Below are 22,917 nucleotides of genomic sequence, written 5' to 3'. Positions count from 1 at the left end.
CTGGTCTAAATAACGGGAAGACTGCTCTGTGATTATGCTGACTGCATATCATACAATATTGTTCTGGCACAACCAAGGTACAATTAGCTTTAGTGAGGAACTGGCCCAAATTCTTCCTTCCACAGATGCAGAAGTGGTATCTTCCTACTAAATGCTGCAGAGTTCTGACAAAGGTACACAATTAGGGATCCATTTTACCTTAACCCCTAACAGGGTCATGGTCCTGCCAAGGTTAACAGAATTAAACTTTCATCTTCCCTCAAGAGAAAGGAGTGTGTGTAAAGAGACCCTGAAGCTCAGATAGAGAATGCTGGTTTTAGAGGATAGAGCAGAACAGGTGAGGCAGGAAAGGAAGGAGGAAGAGATGATAGGGAGACTGAGAGATAATGAGAGGTACAAAAACAGAGACCAGGAGCAAATGAGAAGGAGAGGGGGAGAGGGAGGAGAAAGGAATGGAAAGAGGGGAAATGGGGGACAGGGAGGAAGAAAGAAGGGGAGGAGAGAGGTGAGGAGAGGAAAAGAAAGCACAGTGGAATGGAGGGGAAGGGAGCAGAGGGGAGGAGCAAAGAAAAGGGAGGGGGGAGGGAAGGGAGACAGAAGAGGGGCCCAGGGAGAGAGAAAAGGAACCAGAGTGACACCAGGAAAGTAACAGATTGAGAGAACGTAGAAAGTACTACCCCTGGATCAACCAATATTAAGAGAACACAGAAATAAATAGAGACTACATCAAGAAAGGCTAAACTAATGAAGGAAACATGTTTGGAGCATTTGGCAAAGTGGGAAACCTAAGGACAATAATAACAATACTGAAACAAAGAGCAAAAATCCCCCAAAGAACATTCTAGAACCTATAGAAAGGTGCAATAGAACAAAACACAGAGAAAAAGAATCCAGACAGTCCCGGGTAAGGGGGATGTTCATAACAAAAAGTGTTCTCATGTCTATATCTATGTTTAAAATAATTATAGATAACACGTCTTTCTGTTCTAGTTTACAACCTCAACAAATCCTTCAATCATCTTCCTTATAGCCTGAGTTGACAAAATTCCCTCCAGAGAGTGTGTGCATCTATGTACAGATATTGTGTGTGTGTGTGTGTGTGTGTGTGTGTGTGTATCTGTTTGTGGGTACAGACGAACCCCTGAGACTACTTTTCATCCATGGGATTACCAGAGCAACCAATTTGCCCCAAAGGGACCAACTCCTGAATGCAGTCTGACTTTCACCAGATCTGGATAGCTACAGGGTCTGAGACGCTCCCGAAACTAAGTATTTCTTCTCAAATTTTGAATTGTCAAAAAAAAAAAAAAAAAAAAAAGTTTTAATGTATTTTCTTTTTCTAAATAAGACTCTAAAGAATACCACCGTGTTAGCAATCCAGTCCTTCTGGGTTAACTCTTTAAAGGCACTTCTTGCTTTATTTAAGTCCAAGTGAATAAGCATCGTTTCTGCAGATTTTCTATAGAAGGAAGATAAAATTTAAAAGTACATGGATAGTAAATGGAATAGGACACTTCAAAACTATAGATTTCATTAGACTATTTATCCAGATGAGGCATTTCTTCTAAATCTTATTTCATTTCAACAAAATTATTTTTTCCCTCAATTTACAATAAAGAAAATAATTAGGCTAAACACAAATTCAATTGAGAATGTCACTGACCACTTATGATTATTTCTAAAAGATTAAAAAAATAAAGCCCACATTAACAATATACATACTATCCAAGTTTAATTCTGATACTATCTTATATTAAATATTTATTTATTTATTTTAAAGATTTTCTTTATTTGACAGACAGCGATCACAAGTAGGCAGAAAGGCAGGCAGAGAGAGAGGGGGAAGCAGGATCCCTGCTGAGCAGAGAGCCTGATGCGGGGCTCTAACCCAGGACCCTGAGATCATGACAAGAGCAGAAAGCAGAGGCTTAACCCACTGAGTCACCACATTAAATACTTATCTTTTTTAAAAAGCCACACTACACACACAAAAAGTAGAGATTTTTCTGCGCATTTCTGAAAAAAAATAACCATGTCTCCCACTTACCTGAACTGAAAGTCTGTATCAAAAAAAGAGGCTTCAGGGATGCCTGGGTGACATAGTTCGTTAAGCATCTGACTCAGTTTTGTCTCAAGTTATATATGATTGAGCCTCACCTTGGGCTCCACACTCAGCATGGAGCTATGTAAGATTCTCTGGCTCCCTTGCCCCCCCCCCACTAGTACTCTCTTTCTCTCTCTCCCCCTCTCAAATAAATAAATAAATACATCTTTTTAAAAAGATGAGGGGGGTTCAGAAGCAGTAAATTCTTAGTGTTGCAAAAGAAAATTACTAATAAGGGACGCCTGGGTGGCTCAGTCAGTTAAGCGTCTGCCTTTGGCTCAGGTCATGACCCTAAGATCCTGGGATCAGGCACATACAGGGAGCCTGCTTCTCCCCTCTCCCCCTGTTCATGCCTTCTCTCTCTCTCTCAAATAAATAAAATCTTAAAAAAAAAACTTGTGAATTATATTTTTTCTTTATATGTTTATGTTCAATGTCTTAGAAACAGACACATTCTTTGTAAAATAATACAAGTATTTGTGTCTCAAAATAGAAAATATTCTTAAGATAAACGTCATATAAATATTTAGGAAAAGAAGTGCTAAGTCATTCTTTCATTTAAAATTTCAAAGAAATCTTAACACCTTCTAATGGGAAATAGTTAAATAAATTAATGGTTAAATAAATAAATAAATAAAGTATGTCCTTCCCATACAATACCATGCAGCCATTACAATGACATCAAAGAAAACTACTGAATAATATGAACTGAATAAAATTAAAAAATGGACAAATACATTAAGTATAAAGTAATATATAAAAGAACATAATCACATTTTTAGTAAAAAAATAAATTTGCATAAAAAAAGATATATGCACAAAAGCTAGTCCTCTTAAGTAGTGGATTACGGGTATTTTCATTTTTTTCGGTCACAGGTCTTTATTTTTTACATTTTCTACAGTGTGCATTTATCTGCTTTCATTAAAAACAGTTAATTTTTAGGGGTGCCTGGGTGGCTCAGTCAGTTAGGCATCCAACTCTTGATTTCTGCTCAGGTCATGATTTCAGGGTTGTGAGATCAAGCCCCATGTCTCACTCCATGGTCAGTGGGGAGCCTGCTTGAGATTCTCCTTCCCTCTCCCTCTTGCCTCCTCTCCCACCCCCCCCCATACACGTGTGTGTGCATGCTGTCTCTCTCTCTCATAAATAGAAATAAAGATTTTTTTAGAATCTTTAAAGAGATAAACACAGAGTGAATTATTTTAACCTCATGCCATCTTATAATCTTTCATTTTTTCATTGAAAGACAATTGACTCACATTATATTAGTTTCAGGTGTGCACAACATTATGAATTGATGTATGTATATATTGCAAAATAATGACCACTTAAGTCTAGTTAACATCCATCATCACATATAGTTACAATTTTCCCCTTTTTAATAAAGATCTTGTTTATTTATTTGAGGGGGGGAGAGAGAGAGAGAAAGACCATAAGAGCCATGGGGACAGAGAAGCAGATTTCCCACTAAGCAGAGGGCCTGATGAGAGGCTTGATCCCAGGACCCCAAGATCATGACCTGAGCCAAAAGCAGATTCTTAACCAACTGAGCCACCCAGATGCCCCCCAACTTTTTTTTTATAACGAGTATGTTCAAGATCTACTATCTTAGCAACTTTCAAATATACAATCTTTCAAACTTTCAAATATACATTATTCACTAAGTCACCATGCTATACGCAGTATTTTTAACAGGATCTTAAGCTTTATATATATATTAAATATATTACCTTTCCCTTAAAAAACTTCCAATCAGACAAGCAGGAGATGAAAATATCTCTCTGATTTCCCTATATGAGGAATAAGATGGTGGTTAAAACACATCATACTGTATGTCTCCTTATAGCATAAGACATGATAAATAACACATCTCCTAACCATCCTTCAGACTTCTCCGTCTCTGGTTTGTTTGCATGTTGCCTTGGGCATCTAAAAGTCTATTCATTTTCCCAATCTCAAAACTTCGTGACAAATGTAATAAAAAGGTATGTAGTCATAGAAGCCACAGGGAAATAGGAAAAGGACTGACCTAGGGTTAATTCCTTGAATAAGTAAGACATCCCCATGCCACTCAGCTCTCCAAACCCTACTTATTTCTGCTGCACTTAAGTGGAACAGAAAAAAATTACCAGGAATTAAATGGGAGGATGGGGGTGAGGAGGGTAGGCTCAGTTCCATCTTGGAAGTAATAGCACAAGTAGGTTTTTAAAAAAATTATTTAAGTACAGCTGACATAGAATGTCACCTCAGTTTCAGGAGTACAACAGTGTTTCAACAATTCCATCACTCAGCGCTCAGCAAGGTGAGTGCAGTCACCAGCACAGTTCTTGATCATCTATGCAGACTACAGTGCAGCTATTTCATACAACTACTTTACAAAATTAGGAAACCATACCTAAAAATACCTCTAAAAGGAAACGCTTATAGAAGTAAATATAATCTTGAGAAATGATAGGAGTCGTACGGCTTTGAGCAAGACTGCCCACGCTGTCCAGCAGTGAAGAGGTCCACAGACAAGTGGTTCTAAGGTCAAAGTGGGCTGGGAAATGGCTTAGGGGTATCTCCTTCTAAGAACAGTCACAATAGGGCACCTCGGTGGCTCAGTGGGTTAAAGCCTGCCTTCAGCTCAGGTCATGATCCCAGGGTCCTAGGATCAAGCCCCGAGTTGGGCTCTCTGCTCAGTGGGGAGCCTGCTTCCTCCTCTCTCTCTGCCTACTTGTGATCTGTCTGTCAAATAAATAAATAAAAATCTTAAAAGGAAAAAAAAAAAAAAAAATAACAGTCATAATATAGGCAAACATACCAGAGTCTTCCAGTCAAAAAAGCTGCTCTCACAGAGCTTACACATTAGCTGTGGTTTTTAATCTTAATGCGTCAACTTGGTTAGGCTATAGTACCCAAATACCTGGCTAAACACCAATCCAGATGTTGCCGTGAAGATACTTTTTAGAGATTCACATTCAAATCAACAGACTGAGTAAAGCAGATAACCCTCCATAAAGTGGGTGTGCCTCATCCTACATCAAAGGCCTTAAGAGAAAACGGTTCCCAGGCATGGAGAATTCTGCCTCCAGACCCAAGCTGCAGTACTAACTCCTCCCTGGGTCTCCAGCTGGCTGGCCTGCACTGCCTATTTTGCACTAAGTTCCAGCAACTGCGTACAAGCCGACTCCTTAAAAATAAATCCGTCTCTATACACAAACACTCAACGCGCGCACAAAATCTATTCCTTCTTCCTCTGGCTGATGGACATGGTGGACCACAAAACCTCTTATCTCTGAGCTGTCCAGAACCAGTTATGGGGGGGGGGGGAAGGCTACTTTACAGAACTCTATGAGCAGAGAAACACAGGGGCGGTACCTTTTTGTATTTTGCCACTGTTTAGTCCCCACATCAGCAATCCACCTCTTTATGGTTCCTTCGTTCAATGTAGGAATTTTCCTCCTCAGATTAACATAGGGATTCTGTAAACAAACAAGTAAAACACAGCAATTTAGACACCACAAAAATAGGTATCCAACTTTTAGGCACATTCAAGGATACAGGGTAATACTGATTTTTAAATACGGAGGATACAGCTGTGAGAAATCCTTAAGTAAGATTTTACCAAGAAGTAATTGATCATTTGTTTGCCTGACCGTCAACTTCTTGCCCAAGGGGCTTAAATCCAAGGTAAATTTCTCTGAGTGCTCCAACACTCAGCACTTCCAACAGGTATAATCAGATTAAAATGAACACCACACAGCCTTGAGGGGAAGATCTTTTGTGTAGGAGTGGGAGGAACTTGGTTGGCCTTAGCAAAGCAGTGTGAGGCAGTTATCAACTCAGGATTCACAGGCCAGGAACCTCAGGTCTTTTTTACTCCAGGCCAGCAAAATGTTAGAACGTCAATGTGATGGCTTTGCTAGGATACTGACCAAGCCGCTGGCAGGGCCAAGGAAAGATCTAAGGAAATCTGATTTGACTTTTACCAGAGACAAATCTCCTGATTCCTGTGAGTCAATACTTACATAGTTTTGACAATAAAGGATCCATAATGTTTAGCTATTCCCTAAAGGTCAGCTTAGAAACTAGATGATTTTGGAATTCACCATACCTGGATACTGAAACCCTTCAATTTGCTTAATATACCAAGTTATATAAAACATCTAGAGATCTATTTTTACCTTTTTTCCCATCCAGAGCAAAATGCTTTGATTCCCTCCAGCAATCATTATTAATTCCTTTTCTGAAGTTCGGCTTTCTGAAAGGGAGACACATTAAGTAAGAGTGCAGAAAGTGACTGGCATGAACATGCACGCTCAATTTAAATTATTTCAGATTCCTCTTAAATTTGGTCCTTTTCTCTTTGTGACATAAGGCCTTAGCACATTTCTCTCCCATGAAGCAGAAATATACATTTCCTTCAGAGTAAGGCTAGTTGGCAAAAACAAAGGATCTGCAAGGCTGACACATGACATCAGTTTGACATATATAATTAATGTAAATGCTTATATATAAAATAGTTGAAGCAGTATTTGATTAGTTAGCTGATCCTTGGTTAAATTTGGCCCTCCTTACCAAAAGCTATTTTCTACAAATCAAGACTTAACCAGTAACTACTGGCTTAAAGAATATAAATTAAGTACTTCAAAAGTCTTAAGCAGTTATAAGGAATCAAATATATGAGGGGCGGTGGCTCAGTGGGTTAAAGCCTCTGCCTTCAGCTCAGGTCATGATCGCAGGGTCCTGGAATCGAGCCCTGCATCGGGCTCTCTGCTCAGCAGGGAGCCTGCTTTCCCCTCCCTCTCTGCCTATTTGTGATCTCTGTCTGTCAAATTAATAAATAAAATCTAAAAAAAAAAAAGAAGAAGAAGATGATGAAGAAGAAGAGGAAATCAAGTATATGAACTACTCAAAGAAAACATCCTACTGTTTATTTTCCCAAAAGAACTTAAGAGAATTCTGGTACCTTGGATCACCACTAAGGTATCAGAATTAAGTAACCAAAGTAGTCTGATGCAGTTTCTATAGCAGAGTGTTTTGAGCTCTGTGTGGCTCAGGCCACGGTTCAAATCCAGCCAAAGCACTGACTGGCTGTAAGAACTGGCTGACCCTTTAACCTCCAAGGCTCTGTATCCTCCAGTAAGAGGAGCCTGAGAGCACACATCTCCCAGAACTGTTAGAGGACAGGTGAGGTAACACACATAAGGGGTAAGCACAGTTACAGTGCCTGGCATATGACAGCTGCTCATTCATGATTCTTGGGGCTTTACATGATTGAGTCAGTCACCAGGTAAGAAAACCAACCACCACAGAATTAATAGGTCTCCTACAACATATGCCTCTGAATCCATATAATCTATTTTATGTTCTATCACTTTAGGTCCACATTAATTTTATTAATCTGAAGGAATAAGAGGCATTAATTACACTGAATATTTTAAGCTCTTTACAAGTAAAAAAATGAAACCAATGTTTAGGGAAACTTCCTTCATAGTCATATATTTTTTTCCTTGTCACATTACACACAGAAAAGTCAGTTTCTTGAGAGCGGTATTTAAGCCAAATCCTATGTTCCTACAAAATTTACCAAATTTGAGATCTTCATTTGATGGCAATTTCATGGGAAGTGGTATCAGCTGATTATGTGTTCCACCGTTTCCCAGTTGTCCTTCTTTTCCAGAACCAAAAGAAAAGACCTTCCCCAAATCAGAAACATAGGCAAGTGTGTGCCGCCTATTAAATAAAAGCATAGATGGTCAATTCTCAATTATCTACAATGAAGAGAGTACACAGTACATGTAAACTGCTGAAATTAGGTCACCCAGTGAGTGAAACTAGTGAACCAACTTCCAATGGATGAAATTAGCAATATGGAAAGTAAAATAGCATTGATGTGTGGCTCAGATTTTGGAATCCCTATGGCCACACAAGGCCACAATGCTGGGCCTTGGGAAAAGGCACTCCCTGGACAGGAACAAGCAACTGCCCTTGCTTGCTACTCCTTTTTCAAACCTTGACTTGAGAGTCACCATCTCTTGGAAGCCATCTTTGAGTGCCCCCTTTCCCCATCCTAGAAGATGGAATTAGGTGAACCTTTCTGAGCTCCATTTCCCAAAGACCTTTACCTTAATAATGACTCCCTCACTGATATGCTCCTAGGCCTCTCCCACTTTAGAATGTGTTAAGCAAAGAATTTGGCCTTTGTCTCAGTTCCTGGGAGGTAACCTCTAAACCCTTAGAATTTCCCAAGTGATAGGAGCGTCTTTATTATTCATGGGAAGATCCTGAGATCACACTTAACAGCCTACCCAGGTGGCTCCAGAAGGGCCCCTCTGGCTTCTCTGAAGCCCAACCTACAGGGAGGGAGAGGCCGAAATTTGAGCTCACTGCAGCCTCATTTGAGCCTGCAATGATTCAATCAACCCGGACTAAGCAATGAAGCCACAGTAACAACTCTGGACTTGGGTTGAGCTTCCCTGGATGAAAATACTATACACATCATCATGTATTGGGCTGGGAGAAGGTAATATCATTCTGTCCATGATTCTATGATGACTGGAGAGTAGAAGACTCCTCCTGGACTCTATTCTAGACATCCCTTCCTTTGACTGGTTCTAATTTGTATCCATTTCTTATAATAAATGTGAATATGGCTTTAATAACTTTCAGTAAGTTCTGAGCATCTTTCCAGTGAATTCTCTTGTGTTAGCAGGGGAACTGCCCCCCCCCCCGTGTGTACTAAGATATCTCTAACATGAGACTCCTCTTCTAACACATGCTACTTAAAGAAATGAGAGTTTTGAAAAATCCAAAGTGGTGAAAATGTCCCCTTGAATGCACAGAATCATACCATCCCAATAATCTGGCCTACTTTAATAATATCCATTTATGTAATTTTACTCTAGGATCATAAAAGAATAGGTCTATGCACTGAAAGGTACATAAACAAGTTTTTTGGTAAACAAACACATGAACCCAATATTCAGATACAGCCTGAATTTGCTTGTGTTTAGTAAGGAAAGACTTGCCCAAAAGAAGAGTATCTGACTAAAAAGACTTCTTAACCTTACCACAAACCCCAAATCCCACTGGTTAGAAGTGAATGATCTTCAAGAAATAACTAAATAAGCCAAGGAGTTTGAGCAAATTTTTCTACTTTTATTAACAACAACAACAAAAAAAGCTGGAAAAATCAAACTTATCAGAATATTCTACTCAAACTACCACTGACTTTGTCTTATCCTCTACTGTGATCACTCTGAAAGAATAACAGTAACTTATTAGGCTGGCCTCTAAAGGGTTGTGAGAAAGACATCAATGAATAATCCTTTGTGATTCATGTTGTTTATTTACTCCCAAATAAATGACATATTATTCTTAACGGTGAAAGTCTGTCTGAGCAGTTACAAAGATATTTTACTAAAGGGGCAACAGAAAGTGAATAATTTTCTCATTAATAAAAATTAATGTAGGGCATGCCTGGCTGACTCAGTCTGAGAAGTATGCAACTCTTGATCTCAGAGTCGTCAGTTCTAGCCCCACGTTGGGTTTAGAGATTATTTAAATATTAAAAAAAAAAAAAAAAGACAATGAAACCAAATATATATGCTAAATAAAGATTATTATCTAATAACATAAATTAAGCATCTTCACCCATGTGAAAATATTTGATATGTTTATCTCAATAAAAAAACTGACGAAGTTTTATTAAACTACCTATCTAAATTTATCACAATGATCTCACCAATCTTCACAGATACTTAACAACTTACCTTCCACATGCTACCTGGGTCACTCTAATTCCAGTGAGCTCAGTCACCAAACGGGGTCTTAACTCATTCTGTGTGGAATTGTGACCGAGTTGCCCGTGTTTTCCAGCACCAAAAGTAAATACCTGCCCATCCTAAAGAAAAAAAAGTATCAGATTCTAGAAAAATACAACAGTAATATTACTTAATAATAAAATATTACTGAATTCAGATATCACTGCATAATACAAAAGGGCTATTCACTGATACCTCATTGATGCCTCACTCAGGGGAGCCTGGGTAGCTCAGTCGGTTAAGCATCTGACTCTTGATTTCAGCTCAGGGTCATGATATCAAGCCCTACATTGAGCCCTACACTCAGGAGTCTGCTTTTCTCCCTCTCTCTCTGCCCCTCCCCACCCTGCTCATGTGCACACTCTCTAAAATAATTAAGGAAATCTTTAAAAAAAAAAAAGACCATCAAAGCAAAGCCCCAAATTATCAGGAGGACAATCCTACATGTGAGAAGTGACCCTTCTTCCTAGGGAAATACTAAGTGCCCAAATCCAGGGGTTTTGTGCTTTCCCCACTACAAAGTTCTTCCAGAATTACCATCGGAGAGACAAGGATACACGCACCTCTGTGAGCAGGGCAGTGTGAGAGCCACCACAAGCAAGAAATTCAACTTTCTGACTGTCCAGTGCTTCAACAAGGGAAGGAAATTCTTCACCTATGCAAGAAAAAGAAGCTGAAGTGATCAAAAGAGAACGCTGATTTGCACCCTGGAGTTCCGTGCTACTAGGAACATACCTGCACTGTCTCTCAGCTGGTGGTCACAGTTCCTAATACCTTCTGACAAGAAGGCCCACAGTGTTGGTACACTTATTCTGGCCTAAAACTGGGGGTGAGGCAGTGGTCAAAGGGCCACACACAGGAGAACACATATGTGAAAGTGTCAAGCCACTTCCCAGAGCCCACTCTTCCTGTCAGCCTAACTTCATTAACTTCAATTGCAGCATATCTCGCATTTCCAATTCCCATCTAAAATTTAATGAACATAAAGATTCTCTTTTTTTCTTTTAAATCCTCTACTACAGTGTTCCTGTCCTATACGACCTCTCTTTTCTTTTCACAAGTTCCCTGTGAAAGCACTTAAAGGTTCAGCAAAAACAGTTTTAACTGCTCTTTATTCCTTTCTCTCCTTTGAATATTTTTCCATCACTGACTATGGTTTCTCCTGAGGGCCGTATCAGGGAAAGATGCAATGTATGACCACGAACCCAGGGGAAAACAGGGACAGGACAACAACTGATAAAGCAGCAGTCTGCCACACCTGAAAACTCCAAGACTGTATTCAGGATCATAAGAAAGTTTGCCATCTGCTTTGTGGATGTAGTTCAATAACAGGAATAACAGGTTTTTTCTCCTTATCCGCGTATACAGATATAACTAATACCTTACAGACTAAGATTAGAATCTGTGAGTTGCTAAAGAGATCATTGGTATTCTTTTGTCCTAAAATGGAGTAGTAACAGACATTTATGTGCAAAGGCACTTCGGAGGTTATTTCATCCAAATGCATCACTTTATAGAAAAAGAAAATAAGGCCTAGAAAAAAGTTAAGTGACTCAGCCAGGCTCTGCCATTAGTTAACTGCAAAGTGGGAAGCAGAGACCAGGTATTCTGATCAGTGCAGTGCTCTTTCGCTTAGCCTACACAACCCTGACAGACATCTCTATCACAGCAACAACTTCCGCTATGCATGTCTCCTAGATTGCTTCTGCCCTGAAGACAGAAATAACCAGGAAGAAAAGCACCAATGACAGTGAAGATGTGAACCATTTTTGACAGGGAGGCTTGTGTTAAATTCATCTCTCATCTAAGAAATATATTTGATAATATGAACTTGAAAATACAGTTCCATACCGTCAGTGTGGCCCAGGCCTAGTTGCCCCAAATCATTTCTTCCCCATGAGTAAATGTTTCCAGACATGGATAAGGCCATGCTGTGGGCTTTTCCCGCAGAAATCTGAACCAAGGGGACTCCTGAAAGGTGCTCCACAAGCTGTGGTGTGGGGATTGAGGCAAATAGTCTTCCAATTCCAAGCTGGCCATGTAAATTCTGTCCCCATGCAAAGAGCTCACCACCTTGACATAAACAAACAAAATGCTGCCTTATTAAGTTTGAAGTACAGGAGACATTAACTTCGGGCATTATGTATGTTATCCATATTATACTATCAGTATCTTACATTCCACTTCCCAGGTCTGAGAGAAAAACCTGAAGCAATCCCCTCTTTAGCAGTAACAGTTATACTTCTTTACCTTCTGCTTCAAAGGGTAGAGTTTGTGTCCTTGCTTCTCCAAAAATTATCTTCCGAGAATGTGTCCAGTAAGAGCCCCTGAACATCCCCCTCTGCCCCACATCACTACATGATGGTCTTCTTTAATGTTCACGTCCCCTTTCAAAAAATATACATGCGGAAAAACTAACCCTCAATGTGAGGGTATTAGGAGGTGGACCTTTGGAAGTTGACTAGGATTAGCTGAGATCATTAGGATGGAGCCCTCTAGAATGAGATTAGTGCCCTTATGAGAGATTCCAAAGAGTTCTCTTGCCCTCCCCACCATGTAAGAAGATGGGCCCTCCACACAGACACTGGACCTGCTGACACCCTGAATTGGACTTCTAGCCTCCAGAATTGGGAGAAAGAAATTTCCGCTGTTTAATTCAGCCAATCTATGGTATTTTTGTTATAGCAGCCCAAACCAACAAAGACCAGAAGAATGAAGCCACCTGAATATACTACAACCAAATTCAAAGAATGGGCCCATGAAAACCAAAACATTCTACATCTAAGAAAACAGAACCTAAAATTAAAGTTTGACTTCTGTCCACCCACTCTGTTCACGTCCCTGAAGATTCTAAATAATGTATAATTTGAAATTACAGCACAGTATCTTCAAAGAGTCTGCATCTCCCTCTGTTAACTGAATACTGGAGTGTGCAGAAAAGTTCTGAAGTGTTTATCTAATGGAATTGACAATATATGAATCTCAAAAAATATATCAGAGAATTAATGCTTACTGAGCACCTCTTTGCAAGATACCATGCAGAATCTGGTGGGGGGGGGGGGCAGAACTCTCCTTCAAAATAACACCACGAGCCTATCCCAGCCAGTAAGAATATAATGATGAGGGGCGCCTGGGTGGCTGGCTCAGTGGGTTAAGCCTCTGCCTTCAGCTCAGGTCATGGTCCCGGGGTCCTGGTATAGAGCCCCGCATCAGGCTCTGCTCAGCAGGGAGCCTGCTTCCCCCCCTCTCTCTGCCTGACTCTCTGCCTACTTGTGATCTCTCACTGTCAAATAAATAAATGTTAAAAAAAAAAAAGAATATAATGATGAAATGATCAATTCTTTCTTGCCTCCCCAATTTTCATTCTTCCTAGATTATGATTTACCAGTATTAAACTCTGAATATCTCTTTTGCCCCAGTATCATTAGACCGTAGGCTTCTATTTTATTTTTATAACCTGAACAGGGTAGATACTCAAAACAAAATGTGTTCATGAACGGATAGTCAAACAATCAGGCCAATTTTTTCCAATGCAAGTTCATACTCTCAAACTTCAACAGGGCCCTCAACCCAAGTCAAAAGCTGAATTATTTACTTCCCTTTTATCTCAACTTCCTTTTAGTTTGTTTTGATCTGTCCTATGTATTTAAATTTTTTTTTTCCTTGACCCTGAATTCCTATCTATCACCATCCTGTTATAATTATTCCTCCATGGTCAAGTTTCTTTAGGAAGTAATCTATATTCACTGTTTCAACTTCCCACCATTATGGTGTCTGATAAGAAGTAAGAAATATTAAAGGCTGGGAGAATCCCTGAATTCAAATGGTAATGTGGGAGCACATCAGAGGCCTGCAAACTGGCCACAAGAGCAGACCCAAGAGATTCTAAGTTCTCCTGTCATGGGAGATGAAGAAGTTCTTGGAAAAGGTAGGAAGGTTCTAGAAAAGGGTAGCCCAAACCTGGTGCTGTTTCCAGAATGATTTTGATTATTCAAAATATTTTCATTGTTTCCTATTTGAAAAATAAAAACACGGAACTGTTGAAATAAATCTCCAGGGTCAAGATGGAGCCATTCCTATCCAGGGTGCCATGTCAGCAAACTGACTTATATGTCCCTCTAAATGTTCTGCTTGGCCAGAAACAACATATATCCAACCAGTAAGCCAATCCTCAAACACCAGGTCAACTCTGGGCTGTATACTTATTTCCTCATTCCCTGTTCTTTCCAAATAAGGTTACATACACAACCCCAACCAATCATGCCCTAATATTGCACTGTGACTTCTAAGGCTCTATAAAAATTCTCATTCTTGCTGGAAATCCTCCCAGGAGAGTGCTCCATTGTTTGTGATACACTGTACTCCCAATCCATCAACTGTTGTCCTTGAATAACAAAGGGTATTCAAATTCCTTACTAAATTGTTTTAGTTTTGTCATTTGAAGAGTACAATGTAGGAACAGTAAATATGGAAACCTGAAGATTTTACACATCCAAAAATTCTCTTACTTTCTAACAAGTGCTTGGCTGGCTCAGTTGGTAGAGCATGTGACTCTTCATCGACTCTATCTCAGGGTTGTAAGTTCAAGTCCCATGTTGGGCCTAGAGCTTACTTTAAAAAAAACCAAAAAACAAAGAAGTGCCCTGAACTATATCAAATTCAAAACCATTATTCTTGTCTGTTACAAAGTGAAGCATATACATTCTACTCATTCTACATATACACACATTTATTCCCTCTAAAAAACAACAGTCCAGAAAGTACCTTTTGAAAGTGCAAGAGAATGATAATCTCCACATGTGATCTGAATTATACTTTTTTCTTGTAAAATGCACTGAAACCTGATGAGAGAAAATATATTTTATGTCAATCACTGTAATGGAAGTCACAACATCAATGTTATAATTAATTGTATTTCATTGGGACTGAAGCTCAAGGAAAAATTTAAATTTATTACTTTATATTGAGTACATCTAAAATTATAAAAAATACTACATGTGTTTTAGTTGGTGGTTTAAAAGGTAAATAATGTGCACTATATAATTATAATTAGAACGATCCTAAGTATCTCTTGCAAACAATAATTGTATGATACAGGAATAATACAAAATGAAAATAAGTTCTAAGTCACAAGATCTACTAGGGAAAAGTCTCACAAATCATTCCATGATAATGTATTTTTCTCCTGCACTGAAAACTTTTATTTCTGATAATCTAACTCATAGGATTATTATGATGGATAAATGAATCAACGAATGTGCAAGTCCAATTTGGGGTGAGTCAGACCAACAATCATTTCTTTTAAATGTCAAAGCAACACATGATGTCTATGGACATAACGTGGTTGTATCTCACTGATGGAATTCACTGATCATTTCAGAATTGTTTACTTAAGAGCCACTATGTAAAAGCAGGAGACAAGGTTCATATAAAGTAATGTTTTCCTATAAAAATTGATTGCCATTTGAATAAATTTTAAGTAATTTTTAATAAAAGAAAAAAGTTCCCTTACCTTGCATGCTCTATGCTATAGTTGTATTCAAATGGTTTTCCATCTGAGGATAGAATCAGCATATGCTCTGCTCCTTGGTCCACAGAATGTATCTTCATTTTTTTCCCTAACTTAATGCATTCTGCAGAGCAAACCCAATCAGGAACCATCATCACTTAGGTTATTACCCACTATTATTATTTATTTCATTAAAATATACTTAAAACACTTGAAAAAAATTTCAACTAGACAACCTTTGGCTTAACATGAACCTCTCCTTAAAGAAAAATTCAAGAACAAAACCAGACAAATTAGGAATGACTGTTGTTTTAACCATAGATTTTTTTTATTTTTCAAATTGGGAAGGAACTGATTTATTCTTTGTTTTAAATTGAACATAGTTTTGGGGCACCAGGGTGGCTCAGTCAGCTAAACATCTCTCTTGAGTTCAGCTCAGGTCATACATGATCTCATGGTTGTGAGATGGAGGAGCGTGGAGCCTGCTTACATTTCCTTCTTTCCCTTTACTCCTGTCTCTCCTTCATATAAAAATTTTTTTAAAAATTCAATATAGTTTTTAAATAACCAGTTAAAATATTTGCTTTTAGATTCCTGTTTAATAGTTTGAGATAGAGAAATTAAATTTGAAGAGATGGAAATGAAAAAGCCTATCAGAAAATATAACAGTATCTGGATGGCACTAACTTGTTTTAGAAGAAAATATATTGTGTATTTTGAAATATACTCTTTCCAAATACAAAACAAATAATAATAATAAAATTCTCCTAATTGCTCCATATAGGAGCCAAGTTCTATATTTTGTTTTGTTTTTTAATATATTTTTTAATTTATTCATTTGAGAGAGAGAAACCACTGGGGAGGCAGAGGGAGAGGGAGAAGCAGGCTACGTACTGAGCCAGCCAGGAGCCTGATGTGGGGCTGGATGGATCCCAGGACCTGCAGATGATGACCTGAGCCAAAGGCAGACGCTCAACCATCAGAGCCACCCAAGCACCGCCAAGTTCTATAATTTTAAAAGGAAGAATTGTGGTTGAGGACCAATTTTTTTTTAAGATTTTATTTATTTGACAGAGAAAGACACAGCAAGAGACGGATCACCAGCAGGGGGAGTGAGAGAGGAAGATGGAGGCTTCGCGCTGAACAGGGAACTTGATGCGGGCCTCCATCCCAGGACCCTGGGATCAAGACCTGAGCTGAAGGCAGACGCTTAACCACTGAGTTACCCACGTGCCCCTGAGGACCAATTTTTAAGGAGACATGCTGTTAAAAGAATTTTTATTGGCATTACTGCACATTTAGCCCTTCCTAAAAGTTAAGAGATTTTAAAAGTGTCCGCAGTTACCATTTACTCTTAACTCATTTAATTTGTTCACAAAAATTGGATATGGGGATTTGTTTTACTTCTCAGTTCTAACCAAACTGGGTTTATTCATGTAAAAATCTCAAAGCACAAACCTTCTTATTAGAAATGCTTTAAGAACCAAAACAGTATGGTAATAAAGAAGAAATGGTTGAACAGACTAATATTTTTCAGATATCAGCATTTCCAATCAGTTGAAAAAAAAGTTACTCAAGGGCCAGGGAGGAAAAGGTTACTCATTAAAGGTAAAGGGACATCAGACTAACCATTTGGAGAAACAAATAAATCTAGATTCCCCTACATCCTAAAATCAAACTGATTTTCAAGTGCATCCCAAATTTTAACTTTAATAATTAAAGCGTTAGGGGTGCCTGGGTTGCTCAGTGGGTTAAAGCCCCTGCCTTGGGCTCAGGTCATGATCCCAGGGTCCCGGGATCCAGCCCCGCATAGGGCTCTCTGCTCAGCAGGGAGCCTGCTTCCTCCTCTCTCTGCCTGCTTCTCTGCCTACTTGTGTTCTCTGTCAAATAAATAAATAAAATCTTAAAAAAAAAGAAAAATAAATAAAATAAATAAAAGCGTTAAGGAGAGCCTGGGTGGCTCAGTTGGTTAAACCCCACACAGACCCTGGATTTCAACTCAGGTCTTGATCTCAGGGTTATGAGTTCAAGCCCCGCGTTGGGCTCCACCGAGCCTACTTCAAAAAATAAGTAAAAGCTGGGGTGCCTGGGTGTCTCAGTGGGTTAAGCTTCTAAAATTGGCTCAGGTCATGATCTCAGGGTCCTCTAATAGAGCCCCGAATCAGGTTCTCTGCTCAGCAGGGAGGCTGCTCCACCCCCACACCCACCCCCCCCCCCCCCCCCTCCCCCTCTGCCTACTTGTGATCTCTCTCGGTCAAATAAATAAACAAAATCTTAAAAAAAAAAAAAAAAGGTAAAAGCTTAAAATTGCTAATAAAATGGGTACATTAAAAAACAAGAACAACAACAAACCTGAGTATGGATAGCTGTAACACAAAATCCTTAAGTCTTAACAGGAAAGATCGATGAAGGAAGACTATAAAGTAACAGCAACTAAAACATCACAACGTCTATGCTATTCTTACTCAATATTCAAATAACGCTTCAAACAAATAAGAAAAAGATTAACAACTCAATTTTTTAAAAGCGTTTAAGATATGAACAAGCAGTTCACCAAAAAAAAGTTATGCAAATGATCAATACAAAAAGGAAGAGATGCTCGACTTTCTTCACTCAACGGGGGCGAAATTTCCAAGATTAAGAATGTGGCCCTTCGCTTTCCTCCACCATTAAAATCGGAACCACAGCTCCTGACCTCATCGACGGAGATTACTACCACCTCGGCCAAGGGCAACTGCAGGCGTTCTTTAAATCGTTTGCATATATATGATATTGTCGTTGAGAACAATAAAACTATTATTCTCCTAAGGTTCACAAAATCGGAGCCGCTGTGTTCCCCACAGCAGCGAGCGAAAAGCAAACTTCGACAGAAACCAACGCCAGAGGAGGGCTGGCCGCGAAGATGCAGCGTGCACGCGCTCTCCGTCCGCGCGGGAGACTTGCAGAGCGCGCGACCCAGCCCTCGCCACTGTCCTGCAAAATCCGCGCCAAACGGGAAAGCGGATAAGAGAGCGCTCAGACACTCGCACGCGCGAAATTCAAAAGCCACCCGGCCCGGCGCCTTTCTGAGGGCACCGGTGACCGCGGCAGCGTCGGGTCCCCTTCGGGGCTTCCCTTCGCGTTTAGAGAAGGCCCGCCACACCCACCCTCGGGCAGCTCCGCCAGCGCTGCTCTGGGGGCCCCCGGCCTCCCACCCTCACACCCCCAGCCCGAGATGGAAGGGCCCTGGGGGCACCGGCCCGCCCACTCACTCGGCTTCTTGGCGCCGTCGCTCCCCGCCGGCAGCTGGTGAACCTCGACGCCGGCCCCTCCGCGCTCCAACACCACGAGGCGCCCGCGCGTGCAGCACATCTGTCGCGTCGCCTCGGTCCTTTGGGGCAGCGCTCTGCGGAGGCCGGCGGCGCTGGGGAAGAGCCAGAGCTGAGTGCCCGGCGGCTCGGCGGAGCGCCGCGGCGCTGCGGGTCGCGACGGCGGGTCCGGCCCGGGAACCGGGCGCACGCCGCCGCGAGCCCTCCTTCGCGGCCTCTGCTCCATCGCGGCTTTCCCGGGCTCCACCGCCGCGCGTCTGCTCTCCGGGTCTCGGAGGAGACGGAGCCCCCGAGAAAACCGCCCGCGGCGTCGCGGTGCTCAGCCGGAGCTAGCGGACCGCGCAGTGGCGTCGAGGAACCGCAGCCTCGCCTGCTCCGCCCCCGCTCAGACGCCGGGCTCGCAACGTGCTGTTTGGGGGCGGAGCCCGCAGCGCCGGGAAGAAACGAAACCGTCGCTCTGGTTCGGGGGCGGGATAGAGAAGGAAAGGGAAAGGGAAACTCACGGAGGGCTTGGAAGGCTGCCAGAGGACGCAGGGTGCTGGCGGACGACGGGATGGGTGGGCAGGGCTGAGCGGACGTCCCCGGGCTCGCAGGGGCCCCTAGAACGCCTGGACCCGGTCGCCTGGGAAGAAACACTGCAGCTCCGCTAGGAGGAGCACTGACACAGCCGACCTGCCGAATTTCCAGGAACCACTGTGGCGAGGAAAGCGGCTCCGCTCAGCCTTCGGTCTGGGGCTCCGCCAGTCGGCCGCGAGGAGACTGAAGTCGAGAGCCGCGCGGCGGGTCCCTCCGCGCGCGCCGCGGTGCCTGGCAACCGCGGAGGCGCTTTCTGTCAGCACCGTTTGCCTTTTCGAGAATCTCTTACACAGGGAGTCAGCCCTGCGCGGTCTTTGGTTTTTTTCCTCCGCTGAGCTTCATGCTGTGGAGGTTAATCCCGCGTTTCGTCAGTATTTGGTCAGTCAGTAGTGATTGTTGGTTGGTAGTTCGGCCGAGGGGTAGCAGTTTGTCCATTCACTGATCCACGGACATTTCCGTTCTTTCCAGTGAATAGAGGGGCTAGGACTTGGGAGCATGGCTTGGGGCGGATATCTGTTTTCTTGTCTTCGGAGTAAATACCTAAAAATGGAACTGCTGTATCGTATGGGAAATGCATGCATGCATATGATACAAGAAACTACCAAACCTTTCCAAACTGCCGTTTTGCATTCCCTCCGGCAATTTATGGGAGTGCCAGTCCCTCCCTCTCTATCCTCGACATTTGGTATTTTCAGTCTTTTTAATTATAGCAGTTGCAGTCGTCTATACGCGTATCTTTTGGGTTTTTTTTTTTTTAAAGGATTTTATATTTATTTGAAAGATTCAGCGAGAGAAGGAACACAAGCAGAGGGAGTGGGAGAAAGAGAAGCAGGCACCCCCCCTGAGCAGGGAACCCGATATGGGGCTCATCGGACCCTGGGATCATGACCTGAGCCAAAGGCGGACGCGGAATGTCTGAGCCACCCAGATGACCCTCTATCTGTGTATCTTACTATGGTTTTCATTTCCATTTCCCTAATGCTTAATGATGTTGAAGCATCTTTTCATATGCTTATTAAGGCTAACCTCTGTCTTTTCCTTGGTGAAGCGTCTATTCACATATGCCATTAATTTGCTTATTATCTCAAAGTTCTTTTCATTTATTACAATACCTTGTGTTATATCTCGTCCTTCATTAGATATGTTTTTCAAATATTTTCTACCAATCTGTGGCTTGTTTTAAAATGTTATGAAGTGTCTTTTGAAGAGCTGAAAGTTTTAATTTTAATGTAATTTATCCATTTTTTTCTTTTACATAGTTAATGCCTTTCTTTTCTTTTTTTCTTTTGTCTTAGGAAATCTTTGCTTAACCCGAGGTTACAGAGATTTTCTTATATGTTATCGTCTACAAGTTTTACAGTTTTAGGTCTTTGTTACATTTCAGATGAATTATTCTTTCTGGCATGAGGAAAGGCTAGAGGTTCATTTTTGTCCTGATTTCCCATTGTTCTACCTAGCCATTCCCCCATTGAATTGCCTTAGCATCTTTGTCAAAACTCTGTTGGCTATGCGCAATTGAGTTTATCTCTGGACTAAATTTACTGTGTCCCCTTGATCTATATTTTTATTTATACTCTAAGACCACACTGCCTTGATTACTGTAGATTATAATTAAGTCTCAAAATCACTTCATTCAAATGCCCACCATTGTCCTTTCTTCAGTGTTGTTTTGGGTGTTATATTTATTTGTTTGTTTTGGCTATTTTAGGTCCTTCCCATTTTTATATATATTTCAGGATAAGTTCATCGATATCTACAAAATGGACTGCAGGGACCTTGAGATTGCACTAAATTAAATCAGTTTGGGAACTGATTTAATTATCAGTGTGTCAAACTGAATAAGTCCGTTTGACACACTGATAATATTGACTCTTGGGTCCATGAGCATATCTCTCCTCATCAATTTCTTTTTTAAGATTGGTTTATTTATTTGAGAGAGAGAGAACTGTGTGCCCACACATGTGGCGCTGGCTGGCATTGAGAGTCTCAGGCCGGCTCTGGAGGTCACAACCAGAGCCAAAACAAGAGTCTGAGGCTTAACCCACTGCAGCACTAGGTGCCCTTCCCCGTTAATTTAAAGCTGTTTTTAATGTCTTTCAGCAATATTTTCTGGGTTTTACTGTATAGTGTAACATGTTTTGTTAAATTTATCCTTAAGTATTTATCTTTTTATAAGTAGTTCTTAAAATTTCAATTTATGATTGTTGTTAATATATGTAAGTACTTAATTTTTATATATTGACCTTGAATCCTGAGACTTTTCTATATTTACTTAACAGTTTTAATAGGTTTTGGTTTGGTTCGGTTGGTATTAGATCTGTTAGGATCTTCTGCAGATAACGATGTAGTCTATAAATAAGATAGTATTACTTTTTCCTTTCCAATCATTATGACTTTTCTTTTTTCTTTGCCCTCTTACATGGAATATACCTCTAGTACAATGTTGTATAAGAAGTGATGAGAAGCACCCTTTCCTTGTTAATAGTTTTGGAAGGCATTTAGTCTCTTACCATTGAATGTAAGGTTAGCTCTTTGCAGGTTCTATCAAGTTGAAAAAGTTTCCTTCTGGTTCTAATTTGCTAAGAATATCATACATAAGTGGCTATTGCAATTGGTCAAAAATTTTTTCTGCCTTTATTGAGGTAATTATATGGTTTTTATCCTTTTTATATTTTGTTGGATATGTTTGATATGTGAAAATCTTAGAAAGTTTTTTTGTGTGTTTCTGTTCATGAGAGATATTTGTAGTTTTCTTTTCCTGTAATGTCTTTGTCTGACATTACATGAGAGGTTTTGACATGAGAGTAATACCAACATTGTACTTAATTGGGCGGTGTTTCCTCTTACTCTGTTTTCTTTTTTCTTTCTAAAAAGGTCTTATTTTTAAGTCATCTCTATTCCCAACTTGGGGCTCAAACTCTTAACTCCCAGATCAAGAGTTGCATGCTCTTCTGACACTCCTCCTCCTCTGTTTTCTGAAAGAGTATGTGAAGAACTACTATAGTAGGGGCACCTGGGTGGTTCAATCTGCTAGCGTCTGTCTTCTGCTCAGGTCATGATCCCAGCATCCTGGAATCTAGCCTGCATAGGCTCCCTGCTCAGCGAGGACTCTGCTTCTCCCTCTTTCTCAGCCACTCTCCCCACTCATTCTCTCGCTCTCTCATTGTCTCTCTCAAGTAAATATATAAAATCTTTAAAAGAAGAAAAGAATTGCTGCGCTGTCTTCCCTAAATATTTAGTATAGCTCATCCATTTGCATTAGAAAAATTTATGTTGGAGTTGAAAGTCCTGAAAAATACAACCTAAAAGTCAAGTGCCTAGGGATCCCTGAGATTTAGAGGTTACCTTTTCCCTTAAAATTCAAAGAGAATACATCGGGGCCCCCATTCCATTTATTAGAGAAACCAGACATGTCCAAAATAAATCTGAAGATTCACTGGGGCTTGTGTTTCTAAGGACCACCCCACATACTAGTGTCCGTAGTAAATTCTCTCTGTTCTATCTATCCTCTGGCAATCCTCCCCTCTTTCCACATCACCACCCTGACATGGACTACACCCCATGGTGTTTCCTTTCCAAAAGTGCCATTGATATATGACATCATCTCTGTA

At 40.7% G+C, this 22,917-nt stretch overlaps 1 protein-coding gene across 1 annotated transcript in view; it reads right to left on the bottom strand.

Moving 5' to 3' along the window:
• The window catches only part of HERC5 (HECT and RLD domain containing E3 ubiquitin protein ligase 5), a 41,982-nt gene extending 22,446 nt beyond the window's left edge, over positions 1-19,536 (bottom strand). The window contains exons 1-11 of the mRNA XM_059375813.1: positions 18,674-19,536; positions 15,426-15,546; positions 14,678-14,754; positions 11,765-11,986; positions 10,477-10,568; positions 9,863-9,993; positions 7,678-7,823; positions 6,272-6,348; positions 5,466-5,569; positions 3,836-3,895; positions 1,366-1,459 (exon numbers count right to left, since the gene is read on the bottom strand). Coding sequence (XP_059231796.1) covers positions 1,366-1,459; positions 3,836-3,895; positions 5,466-5,569; positions 6,272-6,348; positions 7,678-7,823; positions 9,863-9,993; positions 10,477-10,568; positions 11,765-11,986; positions 14,678-14,754; positions 15,426-15,546; positions 18,674-18,956 — 1,407 coding nt within the window. The 5' untranslated portion in view covers positions 18,957-19,536. The remainder of the gene's footprint in view (positions 1-1,365; positions 1,460-3,835; positions 3,896-5,465; positions 5,570-6,271; positions 6,349-7,677; positions 7,824-9,862; positions 9,994-10,476; positions 10,569-11,764; positions 11,987-14,677; positions 14,755-15,425; positions 15,547-18,673) is intronic.
• Between the last annotated feature and the right edge of the window lie 3,381 nt (positions 19,537-22,917).

Source organism: Mustela nigripes, chromosome 1 (assembly GCF_022355385.1).
Source record: "Mustela nigripes isolate SB6536 chromosome 1, MUSNIG.SB6536, whole genome shotgun sequence".
Taxonomy (NCBI): Eukaryota; Metazoa; Chordata; class Mammalia; order Carnivora; family Mustelidae; genus Mustela; species Mustela nigripes.
Note: the sequence above shows the minus strand (reverse complement) of the source record. Positions and strands in the feature narration are given on the sequence as shown.